Below are 25,524 nucleotides of genomic sequence, written 5' to 3'. Positions count from 1 at the left end.
TTATACTACAAGTTGAAGCTCTAAAACGGCATACACCAAGCATTCTGTTTTATGTTAAAACCTAACCTTGACAATACTGTTTCTATAATCCTACTATTCTCTACTACATGTTATTGTAAGATGGCTGGCCTGGAGGTGGGAAAGAAGTTGTTTGCCATAAATGGAGACCTGGTGTTCCTCAGGCCTTTCCCTGAAATAGAAGCTCTCCTCAGGCAATGTTTCAACAGCAAGGGACCCCTCAGGGTGCTGGTCAGCACCAAGCCAAGAGAGTAAGTGTATTCGCAGGTACTGTCAAACGTTTTATAATCGCCTGCATTCATCAGCGTGATGCATTGCCTTTCCTCTCGTCTTGTGTGCAGGACGGTAAAGATCCCAGACTCGGCTGATGGGCTAGGGTTCCAGATCCGAGGCTTTGGTCCATCTGTGGTCCATGCTGTTGGGAGAGGTAAGAGATCGCCGTCTCCACCGCTTGAGCTGTCTGGCTTCATCAGCAAAGGTCTTCACATCACCTCTCTGTTATTGTGGCACAGCTGGCGAGCAGCTGCCACACCAGTCTGTGGGGGTGTGCGTGACTTGGCCACAGGAGGCCAACCCCCCCCCCCCCCACCCCCCTCATGCTCTTCATGTGGCTCAGCTGGTTGGTTAATGGTTCTCCCAGAACTGTGAATTAACTGGTTATCAGTCATTTTCCACATCACAATGATTGCCATGTACCAGTTCGATTCCTCTGTGTGATGGAGAAACGGTCTGCAAATTTTTTTCTGGATCCAAATTCATCAGAGCCCCTCTTTCCCTCCTGTTACCTAACACAGCATGTTTAGTAGCACTGCTATCAGGGGCTGGCACAAGATATGGTACAATCAGAAAACAATCCATGGCCTTGTCTGGCTGTTCTCAGGGGAATTGAAACTTGTTTTTCTCCCTTAAGCAATCTAAGTGGGGTAGCAGGGTAGAATTGCGCTGGATATGCGCCTTCATGTGTGCAAGTGTGCTTGTGTGTGTATGTGCATGTGTTAGCTTCATGGTGTGGTTGCCTGGGAACCTGTGTGTCTAAGTAGATGCTCTGACCCCCTCCCCCCCCGAGACAGAGCTGATGATGTAGGAGTTGTCTAATCCCTTGGGTTGTCATAACACCTGCTGTCCCCTGGTGTCTGGGGTCAACAGGAGCAGGTAAAGCCAATTAGAGACAGAGGAACTGAGAGTAGGAAGAGGTAAGACAGAGGTATGAAGCAGTTGAACAGATAACTTCATCATCAAATGAAATCCAGGCGACTGCTCGCTGCACTGTCATCGTTTTATATTGGCACTTTTGTCGGTCAGTCTACCACTTTGATTGCCCTGAAATTTTATCCTGACATTCATGGTGCCCAGAGGTTGAACCCTAAAGACTTTGAGATCCCCTGACTTTTCATCTAATGCCGCCACGAGTGGTGCAGTTTTGCGCAAAATGTCTCCAAGACTATTTGATATAATTGTCACGAAATTTGGTTCATCATCAGTGGTAATCATCAATGTTACCATTCTACTACTACAGTAGCATTTATCTCAAGGACAGCTTCATAGAGCTTCTACCTCTGCTGTAGACTTGTAGTCTTGTTCCATATTTAGCAGTAATAACTATACCTCTATTTTTGTATTTAATATAAAAACATGCTGTTTCTGTAAATATGTATTTAAATATAAAAGTATTTTCAACTAAGATATGAAGTGGAGAAAGTGGAGAAAGCTGTTATATCAGCCTGTAATAGGAAATCAAAAATAGAGATACACAAAGAGTTAGAGTTCTGTATCTTTGTGTTCCACAGCAGTAGAGCCATCATATTAGCTCTATTGCTGTGATTGTCTGTAGTCTGTTTTTCTGTTCTAGTACTGTGGACCTGTCTGTTGATGTATTCTTTCTAAGACACTTAATAGAAACTGCAGCTGAGTCATTGCATTCTTACAATACTTGGTCAGTGGAATACAGATTCTTTATATTGCAAAGTGAGGTATTCATGGTTTAAGGCACTATGAAAACAAATGGTAGGAATATTTAGTCTGCCATGTACTTCCTTCGGATAGCTGTAAACCATGAGGTTCTCTTAGGGTTTGAATCACGGCCCTCAGAGAGGCCCTCGTCTACCTCAGATAAACAACTTCCCTCCTCTCAAGCTCGCCCTCACACTCCTGAGCTGCCAAAACAGGAAACAAAGTTGTAAATACAAAGAAGAGGGGGAAAAAAAGAGGAATGTTGTTCATTCCAATTTTGTGTACAGGATGTGGAAGATGCATTAGTTTTTTTTTTTTTTGGGGGGGGGGGTATGCTGGTGTTTGTTTCAGTGCACCTGCATGATAATGTGCAGTGGTTGTTGCCCTTGACGCCCCTCCTTTCTCTTCTGCTCGTCTCCGTCTCACGCCAGGCACGGTTGCAGCCATCGCTGGCCTCCACCCAGGCCAGTGCATCATCAAGGTGAATGGCATCAACGTAAGCAAGGAGAGCCATGCCAGCGTCATTGCTCATGTCACCGCATGCAGGAAGTACCGCCGACCCACACAGGTGAGACAGGAGGAGAGGGCAGGAAAGGCAAATGGGGATAAACTGATGGTTTAACTCATCTTATCCACTTTTAACGGTGACATACTGTACATTTTTACAACAAAATCTACTGTACGTCATTATAAGCAGTGTTAGAAACTAGAATTGGAATAAATGAAGATACAGTTCCCTAAGAAAAGAGGAATTGATTTTTCCAATTATGTTTGATCTAGTTCATTATCATGGTTTTTGGGCTTATAAAGATTACTTACTGGAGGTCACCCTTTCATTTCCCATGACCTTACGGGTAGAAAGTTAAGATAATTTGAATTATACGCTCCTTGATCTTGAGAGTTATGCAATGAAACTAGAAGGGGGAGAAGTGTGGGAGATCATAAAAGAGCAAAAGAAACAAAAAAAGCAAGGACTAGTTGACCGTGAGAAAAAAATTGCAGACAGACCTCCTAGCTCCCGTTTACCTTCATATCTCTCTCCCTCTCTGACTCCATCTTTCCTTGTCTTGGGTCATTACGCAGAAATAATAGTAGTTTTGGCTCCTCCAGCGCTGACCCCTGGCTCACAGTGGTGGGCCTGCTGTGGGAGACTGGCAGGCTGCAGCAAGAGGTGGGAAAGGATCTGGGGGTGGCTGGGACTCAGGGTGGGTGAAAGTGCTGGAGGGAGGGAGGAGAAAGATGGAGGAACAAGGGAACATGCCAGCCAGAGTAGTTGACAAAAGACAAGTGTAGGCGGAGAGATCAAGCTCAGTCCACCTGTTAAAGGTGGGAAAACTGTGTCAAAAATAGAAACCCAAGGGTGTGTGTATGGTGTGAGTTAGCGCGGTGTGTCGCTATAATTGAGCCCCTTTGGGACTTCAGGCTTAATGAAGCACTACAGGGTTCCAACACTACTGGAGAGCTGGTTTACATCAATTATGATGATTATAAAGAGGAACCACCCTCTTTCTCTCTCTCTCTCTCTCTCTCTCTCTCTCCCTCACACCCTCTCTCTCTCTCTCTCTCTCTTTCAGTGTGTGTGCGTGTGTGTGTATGCGCGGTTCTACACTAGAAGACCACAGACCAGTAGGCAGGCACAGCATGTAGCCTTGGCAGAAAACCCACTGTGGGTTTGGGTGTGGAGTCTTGAGAACAGACACAGACAGATATATACACATACACACACACACACACACACACACACACAGACAGGCTTGTGCAGCACGCTAGAGTGAGTTGATGAGATTGGCATGGGTTTGCTTTTGTGGTCTCACCAAGCACCATGTTTCCATATGTTTGTGAAGGCTTTACACTGTATGCTCTGCCAACCCTACTGTGACACTGAACACCATATCTGGGCAGAATCAGCTAAACATGCTACATCAAACCCAAACCTCAGCTTGTCTGTACATACACACACACACACACACACACACACACACACACACACACACATGCATACCACAGTTCTGTGTGTTTAGAGTTTTATTTTCTTCTAATCTCCCATCTTTCTAGTAATAGAAATGCTACCTTTTCACCACGAGAATGCAGGGATACGAGTAATGCTACAATTTGTGTTGACAGTTGTGTGGGTGTGTGACTGTAATGGTTGCAATTGATTTTACGTGACTGAAAACACATTCGCAGTTCAATACAAGTTCAGTGTATGAATATAAAAATCATATCATTTGATGGAGTTAAAAAAAACTTTTATGATGCAAAAACATTCTCAATTAACTTGTAAATACAATAAAATCTTTTATTGTTTTCCTATGCAGCAAGACACTATAAAATGGGTGTACAACAACAGTGAGAGCGCCCAGGAGGACAACCAGAAAACTAACCAGAAACCCACCACAGAGGAGAACGGAGACGGCTTTGAGTGCAAAGTCGAAGGTGACCGCACTCACACATGCACATTCACGAGTAACGACATGGGAATTGCTCATCTGGGAAAATAAATTCTCCTCAAGGTGTCTGTGGACATAACACAGGCTTGTTCACGAGCCCGTCGCCTGCTCCAGTTAACAAGTCAGACACAGCTCCAAACAGGCTCATCTGGAGTGCGTTAGTCTGAGAACAGCCGCCTCCTCTGGCTCATCAAGTGTTAATTCCCCCCTGCGATTTATGGATCCCAATGAGAAAGTAAAACAGGAAAGCTATTCCCTTCATAGCAAACAGCTCCGGAGCAGGATTTATTGCCATATTAAGTCATTGTGTTAACATAGGGCCGGTTAACTTAATGCTCTTGGAATTGCTCATCATTTGTGGGGAGATGGAAGAAAGCCATGAGCAGAGGGTCTTTCCTTCAAATGAACTGCAGATTTGGTGGTCTCAGACCTCCTACACTGCCAACAGAGTGCGATGATGATGAGAACACTTCCAACGCTGTAACCGCGCATTTTGTGGTGAAGATGGGGATTATTTGTGTTTATCACAGAACCTAATCACCGCATAAATTTCGTGATTTGTGCATCTGTCCCGCCATGTTTGCGTGTTAACAGAAATCTGTTTCGCCGCCGTCTCTTTGCTCTTCTCTGTCTCTACAATCTCAGAGGTGATGGACAAATTCAACACTATAGCCATCATTGATGGGAAGAAGGACCATGTGAGTCTGACGGTAGACAACGTCCACCTGGAGTACGGAGTGGTGTATGAATATGACAGCACAGCTGGTATCAAGTGCCATGTGCTGGAAAAGATGGTTGAACCCAAGGGATTCTTCAGCCTCACTGCGAAGGTATTCTGTCCAAAACTTAAGCGGGATAAATTCTGGACATTTGGACTTGACTTTAGGCCGATTGGTCGGTTAAACTGGTTAGATGTTGCTTTAGTTATGTGGGATTCAAACTATTTCTTTTTTTAAAACAGCAATGCTATCTGTTTGGTCCAACCAACTGGGCTCCAGATGAACTTGATGTGGTCGTTTGATTACTTTAATTGAATTGGTAATTTTCACAATAAAAGCACAGAACATTTGCACTTGTGCCTAAATTTGATGTGCTGTGTTACCTAGGGGGCCCTGTGTCAAAATCTAGTTTTAAATCTAGTGGAATGTCCTGTTCAACTAATGTCAATTACTTTTATCAGAATTTATGAAGCAAACGTTTAGGCCAATCCCAGGTGGCTGTGGTTAAAAGAAAGGGAGGGAGGGAGGGAGGGAGAGAGAGAGACAAAGGGAATGTTTTATTACCTTTCAGGTGATTTATATTGCTGTTGGTGTTCATCACCTCAGAGCTGCACCTTACTTGATGAGGGAGAACAATAATAAACAAACCATGACAATGCTTCTGTCTCTCACCAGGATACAGGGGAGCAGTAGATGCTGATTGCATGGAAGTGAAATCTCACTAGGATTTGTAATCATTCCGATTCTGGCTGATAATTCGAAAGAACTTTGTCATATTATTTTTCCTCAGATTTAAAAGGATGCTCAAATTGCACGTTTAATTTTGTCTTTGAGTTCTTCAGTACAGATATAGCCAACAGCTCTCCTGCTGTGTAGATTGAGGGGGTTGATGCTAGTTAAAATTGACAGCTGTATTTTCGTCATATTAGTTCCCAGCTGTGTTAAGTGCATGCTTTTTACATCCCGGCGGTGATGTTCACAGAACGATCATTATTGATTTAAGACGTACAGAGGGAAGAAGATTCACTCAGACATAGATGCACACATGCTGGGGTGGAAAATCAAAAGCAGTTTGCAGCAGTCTTACTGCCAAATTTCACAATGAACAACATCTCTCTCCTTTATTGTGAATTAGCAGAGATAGTAAGTTGGGTTCACGTCTTAAACTGTTGTAGATTTACAGTACTTGTTTTTTAAAGTCTTTAAAAGCACCAAGCAAAATGAAACCAAGTGATATGCACAAAAATAAAACTTCTATCCCGACTGCGACTGTAAGTAGTTTCCCATTCCTTCAAAGTGAAAGCAATTGCAGTATTATTATAAACATCTGCCCCAGCCGTCCATATTGTCCTCGGAGATCTGTGTGATGTTGAATTTTAATATCGCCAGCGCTGTCGGGGTGCGCAGGTTTTCTTGTGCTTCAGTCTCTTCCTGCTGTTGCATTTCCTCCACTGCTTTTCTCTCTCCTCCACTGGGCAACTCATTAATACGGCTCAGAGATTTGTGTCTGTCTTCCTGCTCATATCTAATCTCTGATCTGGAAAGTCAGAGTCTACATACATATGTACAGCATATGTATCACAATCTGGGTTCATCTCCGTGGATGGATTTATGAATAGCACATGGAAATTTCAGACATCTGAGTGTAACTGCTCATGAAATTCTGTACAGAAATCATCCCACCAGCCAAATTTTATTTTCCAATGAAAAAAGAGCTTGGTCATTCATTTACAACCCATTAGTGGCTCCAAAAGGGATTTTAGAGGCATTGGCATATGAGTTAGTCATCCCTTGTGTTTGTTTGCCCTGTCTCTGGCCAGATCCTGGAGGCGCTGGCGCGTAATGATGACACGCTGGTGCAGATGTGTGGCAGGTTGAGTTCCAGCTGTGACGTGATCCCAGAGGAGCTGCAGGTGCGCTTCAGTGCCATGTGCAGTGACAGGGTGGAGCACATTAATCGGCGCATCACCAACTACAGGAAGGTAACTATCCATCAGTCACTCTGCTTCAGATGATATTTCTCTCCACCATGAACTGCATAAGTATATTTTCACACAGCTTCAAATTGACTCTGTCTTCTGCAATTCTCTGTAGACTGACAATAATAGAAACAGGATGCCGCTGGCGTAGGAATACCACTTTTTTTTATATAATTTTCACTGTGGTTCTCCTGCTGAGTCAATCCAGCATAGATGCACTGCGACAGGACTTGCATGCTGACCTCCACTGCACACTGGCTGTGGTTGAAAAGAATCTCCTACATGTAGGGACCTGGGAAAGTGGAGAAAACACACAGAAAAGGCATAGATGTCCTTGATGGCGTGCTGACATCAACATGTCAAAGTGCATCAATCCGACAGCACACTGCAAACAAGTTGTACCCGACGCACAGTTTGGTCTTAAAAATGTAATCGGTTCTCATCGAGAACCACATGTGAAGAAGCAATATTTACCCAAGAGGTCTGTGACTGACTTGCAAACTTAGCACTGACTGAATGTCTGCGATATGTAGTACTATCTAGTGCTTTGTTTGTAATTAGGTTACAACCAGAGTATTTTCATCACTTTTCATTCACATCTGCAAGCATGTGTCTATAGGCAAAACATCCTAATGCGTGCAAGTGTGCGTGAGAGGGAGGAGGGAAAAGATCTGACTCAACATTAGCATGGGCCTTGGATTAATTACCAGTCACTTATAAATAGCCATGCTAAGCCACAGCCAGGACTTTTGTTGTGTAAGATCCCCTCCTGCATTGGAGCATTCCTTCTCAGACCCCTAGAGAGTAAAGAGGTGGTGGTGGTTGGGCGGTTTGAAAGAGAGAGAATGAGAGAAGGAGCAAGAAATGTAGACAAAGGGAGAATGAAAGACGGAATAAAGAGGCACAGTAAGACCGAGTGATAAAAGGAGAGATGTGTACTCGGGGCCTGGAAATGAGGGTCCACAAACCTCTAGAGCCAGAGGAGATGTGAAGAGATGTTTCATCAAGAGAGAAGGTCAGCTCACGGCCGATCTGGACCCATATCAGCTTTGGAGCCACGGCTCCATACTCCAACTATTTGAGATAACTGAGGAGAGATGTTTGGTTTACGTCCCTCAGTTAACATATAAATTCTGTTATGCTTATGTAGCTGCCCAAGTTGCTAGAAACTGATCCAACGGTTTATAGCATCTGCTGTGTAACATCCAAGACAGGATACAGGCCCTGTGACGGAGGGTTCAAGGAAAGTGCAACCAAATGTTGCAAAGAACTGAAATGTGTAAAATGTGCTGTATCAGCTCTATTGGATCCAAGCACTCCTTCAGGCTCCCTGCTGTGTATTGTGTTTTGTGCGGAGATGCTATCTCTTAGCACATTAAGGAAGTTTACCTTCACAGCGGGGTTGGAAGGAGTTAGGTTATGGTCCTTCCTATAGCATTAAGCCGCCCTGGAGGATATTTTCGATCACTCAACAGCGTATACAGGATGCATGTGATGTTAACCTATCTGAAAGGATCTTTATTTTATTTGAAGTAACTCCATTTTTAGTCTGAAGTGTGTTTGATATTAGTCACAGTTCCTCTGGAACAAATTCCAAAACATGACCACATTTTCTGAAGGTTTCTGAAGTTACAAATCATATCACAAATAGTAGAATAAAACGTGTTTTCATCATATTATCTTAAAACATGATGATATGAGCTGCTATGCATCATGTTTAATTCAACTCGTATCCATTTCAATGATAAATGGTTGTGGTGGGGTCTGGAGTTCTTCACATATGTGAGCAATGACGATGCTATGTGTCTGTCTTGGATCTTTGATTTGGGTTAAATATTTGAGCTGCCACACAAAAGGGGGGGGGGGGGGTAGAAAATATACACTAATGGTTATTTATGTTTTTCTTTCAGTGCCAGCTGTCGTATATGTAGAACAAAACAGTAGACTGAGTTGACTGATAGCCTGCTCTGTATTTCACATGGAGCCTATTATTTTTTTGCCTGCTATATAATGCTTAGATTCATCCCGTATCCACCGCCTTTGATTACTATTGATTATAAACCTACCAGCCAATAGTATCATAGGATGGCATTCCCTGCAGCCAGTGGAACTGTAGTGCAATATCTCTATCCATGCTTCATGCACATTGTCATTTCACTTTTTCTGACCACATTAAAGAAGCTGTTTGTAAGTTTTGCTATGGCTACATAGCCAGCATTAGCATTAACAGCTGTTTATTTACCAGCCTAGAAGAGATGTTGTGAGTTCAGCATCAAACTTCATTCCTTTATTTATTTATTTATTTATTCATTTATTTATTCCTTCATTCCAACAGCTGTCTGCAGCAGTGGAAAGCAATGCCAATGTTAACTCATGTCTCTATCACGGCTTTTCTCCTACTGAAGTCAGCATGCTAACCAGCTAGCCCCAACCAGTCTCGTCATTTTACGATAGCGACTCACTCAGGCGTATTATAACCTCTTGTCTCGTAAACGCAGCGATGGCCGAAGCTCTTGTCATCACCACCACCTGCTCCCGGAATAAACCATGTTCAGCAGCAGAGAAAACTTACAAAGAGCCCGTTTAAGGAAACTGTCAACATTTTATCTCTCAACCATCAGCATCTCTGTCTTTTGTATCAGTTTGCTAGGGTACTGAAGAACAGAGCGTGGCCTACCTTTAAGCAGGCCAAGGCAAAGGTGTCCCCCCTCCACAGCAGCGACTTCTGCCCCACAAACTGTCATATTAACGTGATGGAGGTCTCCTACCCCAAAACCACCACCTCTCTGGGTAGTGCCTTTGGTGTGCAGTTGGACAACAGGAAGAACACACTGGAGAAGGGAGGACGCGGCAGTGCTGAGCAGGGTGAGTTAGGAGGAGAGGGGGAGCATGATAAGCACCTGCCCAGCGGAGTCATTTGACATATTCATCTCAAGTCGCTTTAAATTCCACACTTTTTTTATCTGTGTTTTTTTGTTTTTCTTTCCTGACATGTTTGTGTTGCCTCAGGTAAGCTGAACCCCATGGTTAACGTCCAGCACGCCATCACCACTATGGCCGCACCATCGGGTCACAGCTTGGGCAGGACTGAGGGACACGGCCTTCGCTTCCTGCTCAGGGAAGACGACCTGCTCACCCTGGACGCTTACCAGAAACTCCTCTACAAACTCACCACTGTCGTCAAGGAGATGGAGACGCACGGCGCCCATATTCATGAGTGAGTGGCTACGTGGACATACTTAATGTCTTAACATCTGTACCTGTACAAGTCAAACTCCCAAACAAATGCATACACACACAAAAAAACAAAAAAACACATGCTTTCTTGTTTCTCATTTGTAAAACTCCCTGCAAATCATTCCCATGTGAGACTGGGTGTTGTGTTTCATTAAATGGAGTTTGAGATTCATCTATTCTAACATATTCCCCACAAATTGCAAAACAAAGGGTGAAATTGATATTTTTGAAACATTTCAAATCACTTTTTGTTTATGATGGTAAGAGATACCCTGCCACAGATTCTGTTTGACATAATTTGAATTGTCCTGTGAAAACCAGATTGCCTCATATAACAAGCTGTAACTTTAGCCGCCTGCGTGGCCAGTGTGCCGCATCTGGCACTTGGTGGGCATACATTTTGGTCATTAATCCAGCACCTGTGTGTGTGTGTGTGTGTGTGTGTGTGTGTGTGTGTGTGTGTGTGTGTGTGTGTGTGAGTGCGAAGTAGAGGGAAACAGAAGGAAGAGGAAAAACGGAAACATCCAGTCGTTTCTGTGGTTTTCTCTACAATATGTCTGCACGATTTGTTCACAAAAGTGTGCTCACACTTCATTTGTATACAGTTGTATCCATTTGTGTGTGTGTGTGCGTGTGTGTGTGTGTTAGATCAGTGTTTCCTGCCTGGCCACTCTGTGTTCAGCATGGTTGGTGGGGTTCATTGTCTGGAGGCGCACGAGGCTACGGAAAGGAAATGGGAAACACTACACCATTCCTGCATCCCCCATCCCCAAACAGGAAATACAGTCTCAGTGAAGTAGAGGGTGTGTCACTAGGGCCAGGTGCCCTCTGGAAATGCCATTCACTAACAATAGACAAACGATGCATTCATGTGCAGTAGACAGAAACATACCCGCACACAGCAACCTGTAAAGTGATGATAGCACCTCCTTCTAAGTGAGACATCTTGAAAAACAAACTTCACTCTTCCAGTTTTCCCCTGCAGTAGTTGGTAATAGTTGGTGGACAGCTGACTTAGATGATCATGTGATTGATTTAGTCATTAGAAGTCTCCTCTGCTGTGGCAGCAGAATTCGGAGAATGACATTAAAAGTCTCTAGATGGAGCGGAGCTGTCACCCGACCGCGGTAATAATGAGTCCAGTCCACAGCAGGGCGCTTAATGACTTAGTCTGGGCAAATCTTTGCCTTGCTCCTGCCAATAAGCGTAGCTGCATCCAAGCGCGTTTGAATGGTGCGAAACGCGGCTGTGGAGGGGATGATGACCTCGACCGTCCGCAGATGTACGCTCACGCACAGCTCAGGGGCTTGAGAGTGTGGAACTAATAGCAGTTGCAAGCTCGATGTCATTGCTCTGACCGGTGTGGGTGTGTTGAACCCTCCTGAGCTCTTCTTCATTAGATTAGTTTGCCTGTTAACTTGTTCACTGACTGGTGTAGGGTCACTACTACTTTTATTGTTCACGCACCCCAGCCTCCTCTCTCTGTGCTCCCTTAGCTCCTCTTTGTTCTGTCTTATTTCCTCCACACACTGTCTGCACACCCGCCTGCATTCATAGACACAGATATCCTTCACTCTCTCTGTCCCTTTCTTTTTCTGTGCTGGGTGTGCCTGACTTTGACAGCACTACTTTATAATGATGTAATAATGAACTGAAGTGGCCACATTTATAAAGGGCTCTTTTGTACGTTATTTCAAACCCCCCCCCAAAAAAAAAAAAACATCGTTAAGAGAGGAAGTCTGCAGTACATTCATAGTAGATTAGAATTATCCTCAAGTAATGTAGGAAAAGAAAACAACTGGATGTAGAATGATGTTGCATAATTTCTTGGCTGATTGTAGAGGAATCCATTTTGAGGCAGCGACCTGTGAACTTTTGTCTCAGAGGCCACAGACAAGGGGTCACAGCTGTGTGTGGACGTGCCCAGTGACGTGCTTTATATCGAGACCTCCTCCCTTCCTGGATCAAATACCCCCCCCTTTCCTCCCCACTTTCCTCCTCCTTTTTCATATCTTTCCCTTACTCTGTGTGCATCATTAATAGCATCCTGACTGCCAGTGGTTTCTCAGCTATTGGGTCCTCCACTTTATTTACCCCAGTATAGATTAAAACATTATGCAAATGTCCCACCACGAAACTGCCTGATGTGAAGCTTTGTAATGCAGATGCACTTACAGATGCAATGAAGGCGATTGATGTCTAATGGTTTAATGTGTCGAAGTGGGTTAAAGAGCTACCTGTGAGAGATTAAGAGATCTTTCCGATTGCTTGCAATAAGCGGTGGTGTACTTTGGCCTGCTCTCGTTCTCTTGCCTTCTGTTTTTTCCCTTCTTCCTCTCTCTGTTAAAGCCCCTTCTCTGATCCGGTCATTGTTATCCTCCTTTGCTCCCTCCGTTAGCTTGCACCCCAAAGGCCCCAAACTGCGCTCACTTCTTTATTAACCAATAGCCAATCACAGAGCCTGGAGAGCTTCTCCATAGTGATGGAATGCCACTCTCCTTTGGAGGGGCATTGTGGTGGCTCCTGGAGTGGCCCATAATGAGGGCATCTCTGTGGCCTAGTCAGCCTGTGAATGGGTAGAAAGGGGGCCAATGGAGAGAGAGGGATGGGGAGGTGGGGTGGGGGTGGAGGTGTTTAAAATCATAATGAGGCATAAAAATCTGAGATGCATTGGGGTAACGTGAGGGGGACAGGTTGTTTATTTCACGTAGCTTTGTGTGGCCTCTAGCAGCCCCTCCCCGCTGCCCCCACTTTGAAATGTCCTTAAGGCCAATGTTATGACACAATGGAAAATGTAAGCGGACACAAATTAAAATAAGCCTGAAATGTAAACAGACATCGCGTGTCAGAGTGTGTGCGTGGGGAGAGATCAAAAAAAGTCCAAGCTTAGCATTTATTGGAATATGGCTTTAAATGCCACCATGTGTTGCTGCAACTGTGAAAATATCCTGGCCGGCCTCTTCCTGCTCCTCTGATAGCCCTCTGATAGAATACAGACCAGCAGGAACAGTGAGAAGGGGAGCTGATCTTTGCAGCCGAGTTGCAGCGTGTTGACACAGCTGCAACCTGCTTCACGTTTTGACCTATTAATATGATGTGGATCCCTGATCATCTGAAGCTGTTGGTGCGGAAGCCAAGCACAAACAGGTTGGGGTTTTGTTTGCAACCCCCCCCCCTCGGTCAGCTGTTGGAGCCCACACTCGAGCCCACGCACATGAAGGCACTGACTGTACATACTGTATGTACAGTTCAAAATGTTACTGTGCTGGGGCACACGTAAGAGCTTCCTGTGCAGCATTAGTCAGATCAAAGACGTTGTTTTTATCATGCTGTTTTGAGTGTTAGTTTTGGATGAATGTTGTCGCTGCTTTATGTAATCCCTCCTCTCTCTCTCTTTCTCCCTTTCTCTCTCCATCAGCATTCTGTCCTCCATCACCCACCCTCCAGCGTCAGAGGCGAGGACCCCGGAGAGTTACATTTCCGCAGAGAGTGAGGGGGAGAAGGGGGAGCGCAACGGGAAGAAAGTGTGTTTTAATGTGGCAGGGGACGAGCAGGAGGACTCCGGACATGACACAATCAGCAACAGAGACTCATACAGGTATAACTGAAGTCAAAGGTGTTTTACATACAAGATGCGAACTTTCAGAGACGTCTTAATACTGTGTTATATGGTACCACTTTCCAATAAGACTACCCTTATAAAGGATTTATGAATGGTTTATAACTAGTTTATCAATTAGCTTGTTAACACTTTATTAATCATTTGTAAGCTGTTATAACACATTCGATAAAAAACGGCAACAGCGACCGGTTGCTTGCCAAATAATGAGCTCACATGTATCTGTACTGATAACCCTCATATCTCATTAGTTACTGAGCTTTCTTTGTTTTCCCCCATCACCCAGTGATTGTACCAGCTGCTTCTTCACATATTTGTATATAATATCATTTATATATATTATAATTCATGCTATCAGTTTGCTCAGCACAGTGGATATTAAAATGGAGATGTTTTATCTTCTCTAGGACTTCAGCATTCCAGATAGTTACAACATTTATAACTGATGAAATGGAGTTTTATTGTAAAGTGTAAAACACATAATTTATTAATCAGTTACAATAAGGCTCATTTTACCAGTTATAAATGGTAGTAACCCATTAGTAAGATTAATGAGTAGTAAGCATGAACTTGATCTTGCTAAATAGTGAGCCTGCATCAATGTATGAAAACTGTGTTATAACTTGTGTATAAGTGTCAACAACCGAATTAATAACCTAATCATAAACCATTTATAAATCCTTTTATAAGTGTAGTCTTATTGAAAAGTGGTACCTTTTTTATTTACCGGTCACCAGAATGACACAAGTGTAGAAGAAGTAGTACAGGAAGTATATTGTGTCATAAACATATTTTTCATTTCATCAGTGACTGTAACAGCAACAGAAACTCCATCGCCTCCTTCACCAGCATCTGCAGCAGCCACTGCAGCTCCTACGTTCACAGTGATGAGATGGACTCAGGTACACGAATGCAACGCATTATTCTCCTCCATGTAACCGTTGCAGTGTTTTTGCAGGTAGAATGATATAATTTACAGTATAAAAAAAAGGTATGAGCTGTAAATCTGTAAATGGCTACATTCAGTACACAGACCAGATAGGTATCGTAATCCATGACCTCATTTAACCACAATGGAGCAAAAAAATAGTCCCATAAGTGAGAGGTCATGATTACAATCGGGCAATCCGAGGTGATTACACCTCTATGGAAGGCGAGAACAAAAATGCCTGACGTTGTATCTAATTGGATATGACAGCCGTTTGGCCACACATCTCAGCTGGATTTGTCATTAACGTGTTACACAGCTGTGTATCCTGTCAAATATCCTTTCCCACTCTCTGTTAGGATGTCTCTGTGTCTCACACACACACACACACACACACACACACACACACACACACACACACAGCCACACACACACTTCGCAGCTATATGTGATGTCAGGTATCATCTCTTTTTCTTTACCGTAAGACCAAAGAATGTATACAGTACATTTGAAAGAAAGGTAATGAACAGACACACATGCTGTTTATGCAGTCATATATGTTTTGATGCAGTAAGACAACACACAGTCATTGTGCATGAGTTTAATACTGTACATTTGTTGACTAATGCCGATAAATTGTAACCATACCTCCGTAGGAGATGAGATGCCCTCCAGTGTGTGGCTGTCCCACGATAAGCAGAAGAAACTTCACAGCTTCCTGGAGCATCTGTTTAGCCAGGTGGGTCTCTTAACAATCGATACAGATGTGACTGATGTGGCTGTCCAGTGGGAATACTGACTTCCTCACTGTCTTTAGATTTTTAAAAAGCTGCTCTCGTCCCTGAACATCTTGCAGATAAACATTGTTTTGAATCCTCTCCTGAGGAATGAATTCAACTTCTTTTATCTAACTAAGGTGGAGGGTCAGTTATTATGTTGGACTGTGTGATAGATTGGGAATGGCTCTGATTTGATTGGTCTTTTACCCACATACAAGATGTATCATCCCAGTTAAATATGTGCAACATCCTCATAATTCAACTGTGATTTTCAAACATAAAACAATTATTATTTTTCATGCCCAAGTTAATGTTTTTAAAGGTCAAAGTCTTACTTGAACATTTGTGTATTAAGAATAGGAATAGTGTTTTGTTTTTACTTGTGCTGGGGATGGGCAAAGGTTGACCATATCTGAGTACACATTTACACTCTCTACCACACACACACACACACACACAGACACACACACACACACACACTCTTAGACCATCCACGAGGAGTTTTATGAGGATGTCTCCATCGACAGTGGAAGAGCAGAAAAAACTATATTTTGCTGTCTCTGCATTTTTTCGCTGTTTCCTGTCATTTGTTTTATTGTAGAGCAGCTTCCCCAGCTTTGTTTACATACTCCACAGCAAATTGTGTTCATTGTGGAAATGTGTGAAAATGTGTGGGACAGAGAGAGAGAGAGAGAGAGACAGAGTGAGTGAAACAGGTGCTGGTTATGTTTGGGCAGCAGATTTTTTTTTTTTTCTTTTGCTTCCCTCCACATACTTTTGATCTTGGCTCTATAGTGAAGAACTGTGTCATGCAAGTGCCACGACTTGACCCTTGTGCTTTCTGCAGGTGGACTCAATCACCAGCATGCTGAGAGGAACAGTGGTGGCTCGGGCCTTTGAGCAGACCAAGTGCTTCACACCCGGAAGAGGATTACAAGGTAAAACACCGGGACTGCGATGTACCCCTGGCCCCGAAACACTCATCTGTCAGCATCTTACACCACCGTTTGAGCAAGAGACGTTCTTTGTGTCTTTTCCTTTATAATATCTCTCTGTCTGCTGCAGCAGTACGTGAGTTCCCTGTTAGTGTTCTTGCTGATGTGTAGCTCTGCTTCCTGGGTCTTGCTGGGCTGCACAGTGGAGCAGTGGAAGAAAAGATAATATTAGAGAAACTCCCGAGCCCGACCACCACAGTGCTGAGAGAAAACAGAGCGTATGATGAAAAAATGTCGCAGCCGCCTGCGCGTAGGGGCCGCAACTTCCTGTTGTGTAATGTGTGTGAGCGCAGATGTGATTGTAGAGACATGGGGGATGTACTGTAGGTGGATTCCAGCACCTAAAAAAAAAAAAAAAAAAAGTTTCCCAGCCATTTTCTTCTCTCTTTATTTTTCCCTCCCGTCTCTCCACTTCTTCCCCCCCTTCAGCTATTGCAGTGCCCTAATCTTTAGAAGCACTTTATGGTGTTAAAAAAAGCACCACTCATCTCCAGTTTTACTGTTATTGTAGTGCTTCTTACCAGTCAATGGAAAAAGTGACCCTGTAACAGCCTCTGTGCTTGTATGTTATCTGATAATTTTGTTTTCACCGTGTGTTTATTTGCCACCTCACCTCCTCTTGGCCTTGGTGTTTAACCGCAGCGGCTATTGTTACATTTTTATCTCTCTCGGGAAAATGTCGGAAATGTTGCTGGAAGGGGCTAAATTTATTCTTATCACTTCCCGCTACAAATCCAAACTAGCTTACGGTGCCCTTTCATGATCTGTGCGACTCTGTTCCGACGACTCAACCCATTTTGAAGATAAGATAGATGAAAACTCTGCTCAAAAGCAACAACTGTTTCTTTTCCTTTTGTTTTGTTATAAGCGATGCAAGGCGCGGTCTGCAGACTGTGCAGGGATGATAACTGTATGTTTTGTACCCATGTGGTCCGTATTGTACCATGTAAGGCTTTTTCTAAGCTCCGATATGAAAAAGTTTGCTTATTTTATGTCCTTGAATGTGACTTTAATAGAGTGTGATGACTAAAAGCTAAAGATTAGATTACCCAGTTATTCTGTATGTTTTGATAAGTAAAGCCCTCAAACATCCCCACCCGTTTGGCACACACAGACCCCTCTCCTGTCAGCCTATCCTCAAGTGGGCGTCGATACGCTTCAACTGAAAATAGGTCCGCTTGTGTTTTGTGTATGTGGGTGTGTGTGTGTGTGTATGTTTGTATGCATAAATGGCCTCAGGAGGGATGGGAAGGCCTTGATCAGAGCTGATCCATCTCAACTCCAGTAATGTGTGCGGTTGATAACACAGCAAACAGGATTATCGCACAAGTGGAGCATTCCTGCATCTGATCTCTCACTCTCTGTGTCGCCCTCAGACACGCATATACACACACACACACACACACACACACACACACACACACACACACACACAGACAAACACTTGAAGTCTCCGTTAAACAGCCACCGTTCTATCACAAATCTGCTCTCCGTCTCCAGAGTAAACTTTGTCACAAGCTGTTCTGTCTAGTTTCGAGAGGGGTTACATCAGATTGACGGGGTTTTACACTCGTGCTTTGCCACTGCAAAGACAAGATGACAAAAAGATTAGATTCTAGGCAGTCGGAAAAAAACTGGTGGTCTGTGGGATCGGCTTGGTTCTGGGTCTGACTGACCTATAATTTCACTCAGAAATAGAAATAGATAGATGGATATGAGAGAGAGAGAGAGAGAGAGGGTGACATGGAAAGAAAAAGAGAATAAAACTGATGTTAAGGAGACAGTTTTAGAGCAAGAAATAGAGGACAGAAAGCAAAAGATGAATAGAGACGGTTTGTGTGAGATGAAAAATAACAACAAAGAAGGGTATCATAATTTTATTAGCATCAGTTGTCTTTTGTGATTGCCTTTTTAGTAAATAATCTTTGCTGACTGAATAATCAATCTTCGAAATAGTTTGAGCGTGTCGTACTTTCACAGAGTTCGATGTTCTCTAACTGCTTAAGCAAAGTCATGGGCATTTTATGACGGCAATAAACATCTGTGAATTGAGCTGACTTGTATTTTGGAGGTGAAGATGATAAAGGAAAATGCACCAGGAGCTGAATTAAATAATAAAATCTGTCTTTGTGTTGTAATGTGCTTAACGATTGATACACATACAATCATATCCCACTGCTAGGTCTGTGCTCATTCTTTGTGTGTGTGTGTGTGTGTGTGTCTGTGTGTTTGTGGGTGTCAGAGTTTCAGCAGGAGATGGAGCCCAAAGTGAACTGCACCAAGAAGCTGCGTCTCCACGTCAAGCAGGATCCCTGGAACCTTCCCAGCAGCGTTCAGACCCTCACACAAACCATCGCTAAATATGTCGAAGGTGAGTGTGTACACGGTTAACACACACACACACACACACACACACACACACACACACACACACACAGACACACACACACACACATACATTACTTTTCCCACCATGTCCGTACCCTAAAGCTTTGCTCACACAGTCACATCCAATATTTATTGCGCAATAGCATGCCTGGCCTGGGCGGTAAAGTACATTAAATTGACCAATTCTCCACCGCACCTCATCATATTTATTAGATACAATAATAACCTCTGTTACAGTTGTGTAGGTACAGGCAGTCCCAGGCCGCTAACTGCACTGCTCTCTCGAAACTGAAAACTCTAAAACCATCCTGGGATACATCAATTAGAGCTGGAGAGTTGGAGCTGAACACTACCAACTGAAAGAAGTGTTTTTTTTTTTTTTTTTTTGTGTTTTTTGCATTTGTTGGCACACAGATTGAATAAACTGACACATACAGACATGCTGTATATGTACAAACGGACACACTACCACAGGCAGATGAATACAGATACAAACAGCCCAGACCCAGGGCCAAGCCACATGACACTCCTGGGAAAGGTGAGCTGGCGGTCACGACTGAGCGAGTACAAATAATCAGAGCTGATATTAATGTGCAGCTTGGCCTGTGTACACCATGATGGCTTTTTCATGCAGCGCAGCGCCCTGCCAAGCTACCCGCGGCTCTGATATGACTATAAACAAATGTGGATTTATGTTATTATCTTTGCCTTTGGCTCATTTTTATGATGCTGTGTGTGTGTGTTTTTTTTTTTTTTTTTTGTTCTTATATGTGAAGATAAACAGCTGTGGAGCTGGGATGGGGCAGGAGAGTTATACAGCATTGTCCTATTTATGACTTTAAGGGGTTGAGTTTATAGTATAGGTCATACTATTGCAGTCAAGGAGAAAGGCTCTTTGGGAGTTGATATAAGGTTGTTCGCTGCCTCACTGGATTTGCATTTATTTGTTTGTTTCAGAGGTGAAGACGAGGCTGCTCTTGGTCTTACTACAGTACACAGGTTTGTCTCACACAGAAACACAGAATACTGTAGTTAATGCATTTTACACACAAAAAATAAATGAATAAAACCGTACACTTTTTAAAGGCATAGCATCCTGCACCGGTGACCCAAAGTGTAAGCTCAATTAAAAGAAAGTCAACAACAAAAGCAACAGCGAAATATTAACTGAGACATGAATGAAAGAGGGAAAAAAGTGAAAATGAAAATAAAAAAGTTAGAAATGGAAATCGGAAAGACAAACACACAGTGTTTCATTAGCAAGAAAGTGAAAACGGTGAGTTTATAAGCAGAGGAATAAAAATTCTGCAATAATTTAACGACATTATTTGTACTGTATATATTATTTTTACAGGCACTGGGAAGTCCTACAATACTTAAAAACACAAAAGCATAGCAGTGCGAGCTCATTAATGGCCAGAACCCAATTTTCGAAATACACATATCAATAGATTTTATGATGCGAAAACGTTGCAGCAGTTGAGGAGAAAAGAAGAAAACTTTAGGAGACTAATAATGACATGTACTATATATCTGTCTTTTTCTGTGAATATCTAGAAAATGACCCTTGAGATGCAGTAAACGCTCCTTCATAATTTATAGATTTATGCGTTACCTTTGGTGACTTTTTACTTTTCTCTGTCTATTCACTTTATGCTCTCTTTTATAGTCTTTCTCAACAAAAAAAAAAAACAAGACGAATAAAGTTTGAAAAAGGAGTACCAGTCGATGAGATACATCGCAAGACTCCCGCAGCTCTAATAAACACTTTGAATGAAAATCCATAGCCTTTCATTGCAGTGGCACAGGGCTCGCAGCACAACTAAACTGCGAACACCTTAGGAGAAACTGTACTGATGAAATAAGGTGTTATGTTCCTTTACATATGTCCTGGAACTGCAAAAAGGAAAAGTAGAAAAGGGAAGATTTATTTTGCAGGTGATGGTTGGACTGGTTAATAATGTCAGAGAGCGTGCGGCCATTCCTTTACCACACATTATTCATTTTCCGAGGGGTTCATGAACTCATTTTTAACTCAGTGGATTGTAGAACTTTTTCAGGGGGGAGGGGGGGCTATTTCTCAGGAAATTATGGCAGCCAATTATTTTCCACTTGGGCGCACCTGTCATTTGCGCTCATTTTTCTGATACAATATTTAATACCCAGCAGATTAGGAAAAAAAAAAAAAAAAGTAGCCAGGACTTTTTGTCACCTTACTGGAAGCTTAAAAGTTGCCACAGTACTGAGTCTGACCTGAGAGAGCCTCTTTAATTACCCTAACAAACTCACACCACTTATTTCTGTCACTCCTTTCTTCCTTGCCCTTTTACGCCTCAGCTGTTCACTCACTCAGTTTTTTTTTCTTTCACCTCCTGCCATCTCTTCTTCTCACTTAGTTTTATGTTTGTACATCACCTCTTATATATATATATATATATATCATATCTTTCCTCTCGGCCTCATATCCATTTGTTTTCTCTTTAGACTCAGAGATCCAATTGCGTCGAGATATGGTCTTCTGTCAGTCTCTAGTTGCAGCCGTGTGTGCGTTCTCGGAGCACCTACTGGCCTTCCTCAACCAGGTATTTCAAAAAAAAAAAAAGAAAAAAGAAAATGCCATACTCACACATAGACACTCTCAGCTCACTGCTTGTTGTGTCCACTTTCAGTTCCACAATTTAAGCAGGGAACCAGACCAGGACAGCTCGGACCCCCAGGACTGTCTGGAGGCTCAAGAAGCCAGCCGTCGTTGGCTGGAGCAGATAGCCAGCGCTGGGCTGCTCTTCCACTTCCAGTCCCTCCTCTCCCCCAATCTGGTGAGCACCAGACCAGCCTCAGCTCTCAGTTAATCTGCTTTAAAACACACTCTAAAAACAGGAGTTGCGGTCTGTATACACACACACACACACACACACACACACGGATTCGTTGTAAACCGACCATTCATGTAGTTATGCACACTTTCTTATTACTGTGCATAGATTTTGGCTTTAACTTACAGTAAATTAAAGCTAGAACATAGAATATATCAAATGATCACAATCAGATTTCAAATTACATGAATCACTGCATTACAAAAACTTGAATCACATGAATTTTGCAACATCCAACATTTTTGTTCTGCTGTCTGAGTAAGAGTAATGGTGAGCTACAGCTACGAAAATGAGATGAGATCTGCCATTTACAGGTTTGAATTTTGAATAGATCATCAATCAAGATGCCACATCCAGGCTGCACAGTGGGCACCGAAAGAAATCGCTAAAATGTGCTGAGTTTAACACACAGTCTGCCCGCAGTGACTGCGCATGGATGTGGTCTGAATCACTGAGGCGTGCCGCTGATGGGCAGAGTCCGATCGGCTGCAGCCGACTTCCCTCTCGTGTTACTCCAGTAGCAGACAGCTTCACCGTCTTCTGGGTTGTTGCTGTTCAATCTCTGAACTTCTGGACATGGATTTCAATATAAGTGAATGATAATGATCATGATAAATAAACATAACTCAACATGTGTGTGTATATATATGTATATGTAAATGTGTGTGTGTGTGTGTATATGTATATATATATATGTATATATGTTGAGTAATGTTTATTTATCATGATATACAGTATATATGTCTAAAATTATATATTTTAATACAAAACATGTATGTTTTGGAAACATTTTGCCACCCAAATGCTCATCCATTCCAAAGTAGCTTTGAAAATTACAAAATTATGAAAACTTAAGAAATATAAGAGATCATCTATAATGTTGAGTAGTGTAATTTGATGTGAGTAATCAATATTTCATCTTATTTTGGAAAAGAAAACATTCCCACTAGGCTGGTCTATTTTCCTGAATTAAAGTCCAGTGGAAAGACCATCTAGAGAGGAGTTGATCATGAACAGCCACTGTGGATGGCTGAAGGGGAGCTAAACCTCACACCCTGACCTCGCTGAGATCCGTCTTAACCTTTCCCTCCAAGATTTTTTTTTTTTTATAATTTCAAAGGTGTCTTTAAAGTAAGTAAAGTAAAGTTAACTTTGAGTAGCTTAAGGACTGTGAGTATATTCTTTAAAAGCAGTCATGTTTCTTTTCTGCATTTTGCGTCATCGACCACATAGAAAAACACTTTTTATTAGAATGAGTCGTTTCGATTTAGTTTCTATTTCTGTTTCCTGTCACTGGGAATTATTACTGCTATAAAAGAGTATTTTGGATGAGTGTTTATTTAGGTTCCAGGGGTGTGCGGCTTACATCAGGTCCCCAGACATAGTTGACGTTTCTCTGTCTTCCTGTTTCTCTATCTTCCTGCTGCCATGCTGTCTCTCTCTTTCTCTCTGTCTCGCTGTTTCTCTCGCTCCCTTTCTTTCTCAAGAGATTTCCCGCTCAAGCGTCCCTGCGGAGCAGAACAGGGTTTCAGTACCTGCAGGTGATTCCAGTGAAATCCCAGTACGCTCCTTTTTAGGGCACCACATGAAAGGCAGCATGAAACGAGTATTGGATGCTATTGGTGTGTGTGTGTTTGTGATTTTCTGTAAACTGAATGTGTGTGTCAGTGGGGGGGGGGTGCGTGTTTTTATGACGCCCTTTAAGATAAACTTGCCCACACACAGCAGGCGTCACTTGGCAGGGCAGCGGGTACCCCTCTCTCACATGTTGGACCATCTCGAATGTGTCTTTAGAAAGAGGCCTTAATCCTCTTCCACCGCTGCTGTGTTTATCCGTCTGCATGTGGTGGATAGAGAGAGGAAGAAAGAGAAGAGAGAGAGAGGGGGGGGGGAGTGATGGAGGAGTGCAGAGCGTCACAATCCAAAATATTCGAGCTGCTATCTTTGTGGCCACGAGCAGATGTGCTTGTTTGTGTGCGAGGATGCTGAGTGGATGTTTGAAAGGGGAACAAGTGCACGTACGCACACGTACACACGTTCAGAGATATAAACAAACACAAAACGAGATAAAGCAAACATAAGAACAGACAACGACGCGGGCAAACACACACACACACACACACACACACACACACTGTCATGTGTGTTAACGCGAGCAAACTGCTCTGATGGGCACGTGAGCATCTCATACAGTTAGAGAAATGGCAGCATGTCATCTACAGCACTGTACATTTCAGGAGGGGGAATGTTGTGACTCTTACTCTGAAAATCTGATGCATTTCAACAATAAAACTACCCAATAGTATAAATAATAGCAGTATAAGCATCACCTCGACCTCCTACTACATTAGAATGCTGAAAAAAATATTAATACAGCAGCAATAATCCAATAATATTATGTGTAAAATCATATTTCACAGTGAAAGGGGCCACTCTGCGTCTCTTCAAATGCCTCATTGAAAAAAGGCCACACGGTATAATGGCATTAAAGCGACGCTGGTCTTTTCGTTTAACAAGAAAACGGAAAAGAAAACGAAGAATGAAGGAACCGCACGCACACGCACTCAAATTAACCAATGCTCTGGGATAAGTGAATAAGAATGGTGGCAATACAGCAATCTCACTTCTCTGATGTGGTCATCAAGGATTAAAGTTGGGGGGCTCTAGATCATCAATAAGAAGCTGTCTGATGTTAAACTGTAAAAGTCTGACCTTTTAACAAGAATTACTATTTCAAGGTGCAGGGTGCTGATAAACTCATTAAGCCACTTGCTTGACTGTGGGAACCTCCTCTTCTTGTAGAACATAAGAATAGTTAGTCATATTATTATTTTTTTTGCTTTACTTAGAAACATTTTTACCTCAACAAAGGAGCTTCAGTTTTTAGCTACTAATAGTAATTGATGGTGCATATGGCACCAGCAGCATTCAGGAATTCTTGCATCAGTATTTCATTCAACATGCAACTAGTAAAATTACACAATAACACTAATGGTTGTGACAGAAAAATGAGCAGTGTAGGGTTGTTTGGCCTTGGAAGAAGTGAGTGTTGTTGATAATATTTAATTGAAAATAAATATAATAATAATAAAGTAAAATGTTTTTGCATTTGCTTGTGATGTAGTTTTACACTGGGGTGTTATAAGCCCAACTAAAACCCAACATAACGTGTCTTAGTAAGCGGATGGGTCATCATATGCTGCAGAGCAACTACAATCCACCTACAGGATATTGTCTTTTTTGTTCCACCTTGTCCTTCCTTGTCAAAATCCGGCACCGACATTGCCCACAATGCAATATGACGCCCAAACAGTTTGGTTAGAGACTTGGGCGTCTTATCCTAGTAGCAGCTAATGTAGCCCAGAGTCGCCCACCTCAAGAGGAGGTCTGGTAACCTCACTTATTTCTACCATATCTTTTTTCATCTTCTAACGTGTAGTCTTCTGCTGCACCAGACTCGGTTCTAAGCGACATCCCTCAAAGCAATTTACCAATTTTGGGCAGTTTCCTCTGAAACCGCAAAAGACTTTCCTCAACTTTTCTTTCACAAATCCAGTAGTATTCCTATAAACAGGCTTTGATGTGTAAA

General features: G+C 42.7%; 1 protein-coding gene across 1 annotated transcript in view; it reads left to right on the top strand.

Moving 5' to 3' along the window:
* Positions 1 to 25,524, top strand: part of prex2 (phosphatidylinositol-3,4,5-trisphosphate dependent Rac exchange factor 2) — a 90,250-nt gene that overhangs the window by 43,923 nt on the left and 20,803 nt on the right. The window contains exons 18-33 of the mRNA XM_022744313.1: positions 121 to 269; positions 360 to 445; positions 2,400 to 2,536; positions 4,287 to 4,404; positions 5,064 to 5,248; positions 6,958 to 7,119; positions 9,759 to 9,981; positions 10,126 to 10,333; positions 13,772 to 13,951; positions 14,780 to 14,874; positions 15,557 to 15,639; positions 16,527 to 16,617; positions 18,917 to 19,045; positions 20,020 to 20,061; positions 21,547 to 21,644; positions 21,762 to 21,878. Coding sequence (XP_022600034.1) covers positions 121 to 269; positions 360 to 445; positions 2,400 to 2,536; positions 4,287 to 4,404; positions 5,064 to 5,248; positions 6,958 to 7,119; positions 9,759 to 9,981; positions 10,126 to 10,333; positions 13,772 to 13,951; positions 14,780 to 14,874; positions 15,557 to 15,639; positions 16,527 to 16,617; positions 18,917 to 19,045; positions 20,020 to 20,061; positions 21,547 to 21,644; positions 21,762 to 21,878 — 2,103 coding nt within the window. The remainder of the gene's footprint in view (positions 1 to 120; positions 270 to 359; positions 446 to 2,399; positions 2,537 to 4,286; positions 4,405 to 5,063; positions 5,249 to 6,957; positions 7,120 to 9,758; positions 9,982 to 10,125; positions 10,334 to 13,771; positions 13,952 to 14,779; positions 14,875 to 15,556; positions 15,640 to 16,526; positions 16,618 to 18,916; positions 19,046 to 20,019; positions 20,062 to 21,546; positions 21,645 to 21,761; positions 21,879 to 25,524) is intronic.

Source organism: Seriola dumerili, unplaced genomic scaffold (assembly GCF_002260705.1).
Source record: "Seriola dumerili isolate Sdu_G_001 unplaced genomic scaffold, Sdu_1.0 BDQW01000079.1, whole genome shotgun sequence".
Taxonomy (NCBI): domain Eukaryota; kingdom Metazoa; phylum Chordata; class Actinopteri; order Carangiformes; family Carangidae; genus Seriola; species Seriola dumerili.
Note: the sequence above shows the minus strand (reverse complement) of the source record. Positions and strands in the feature narration are given on the sequence as shown.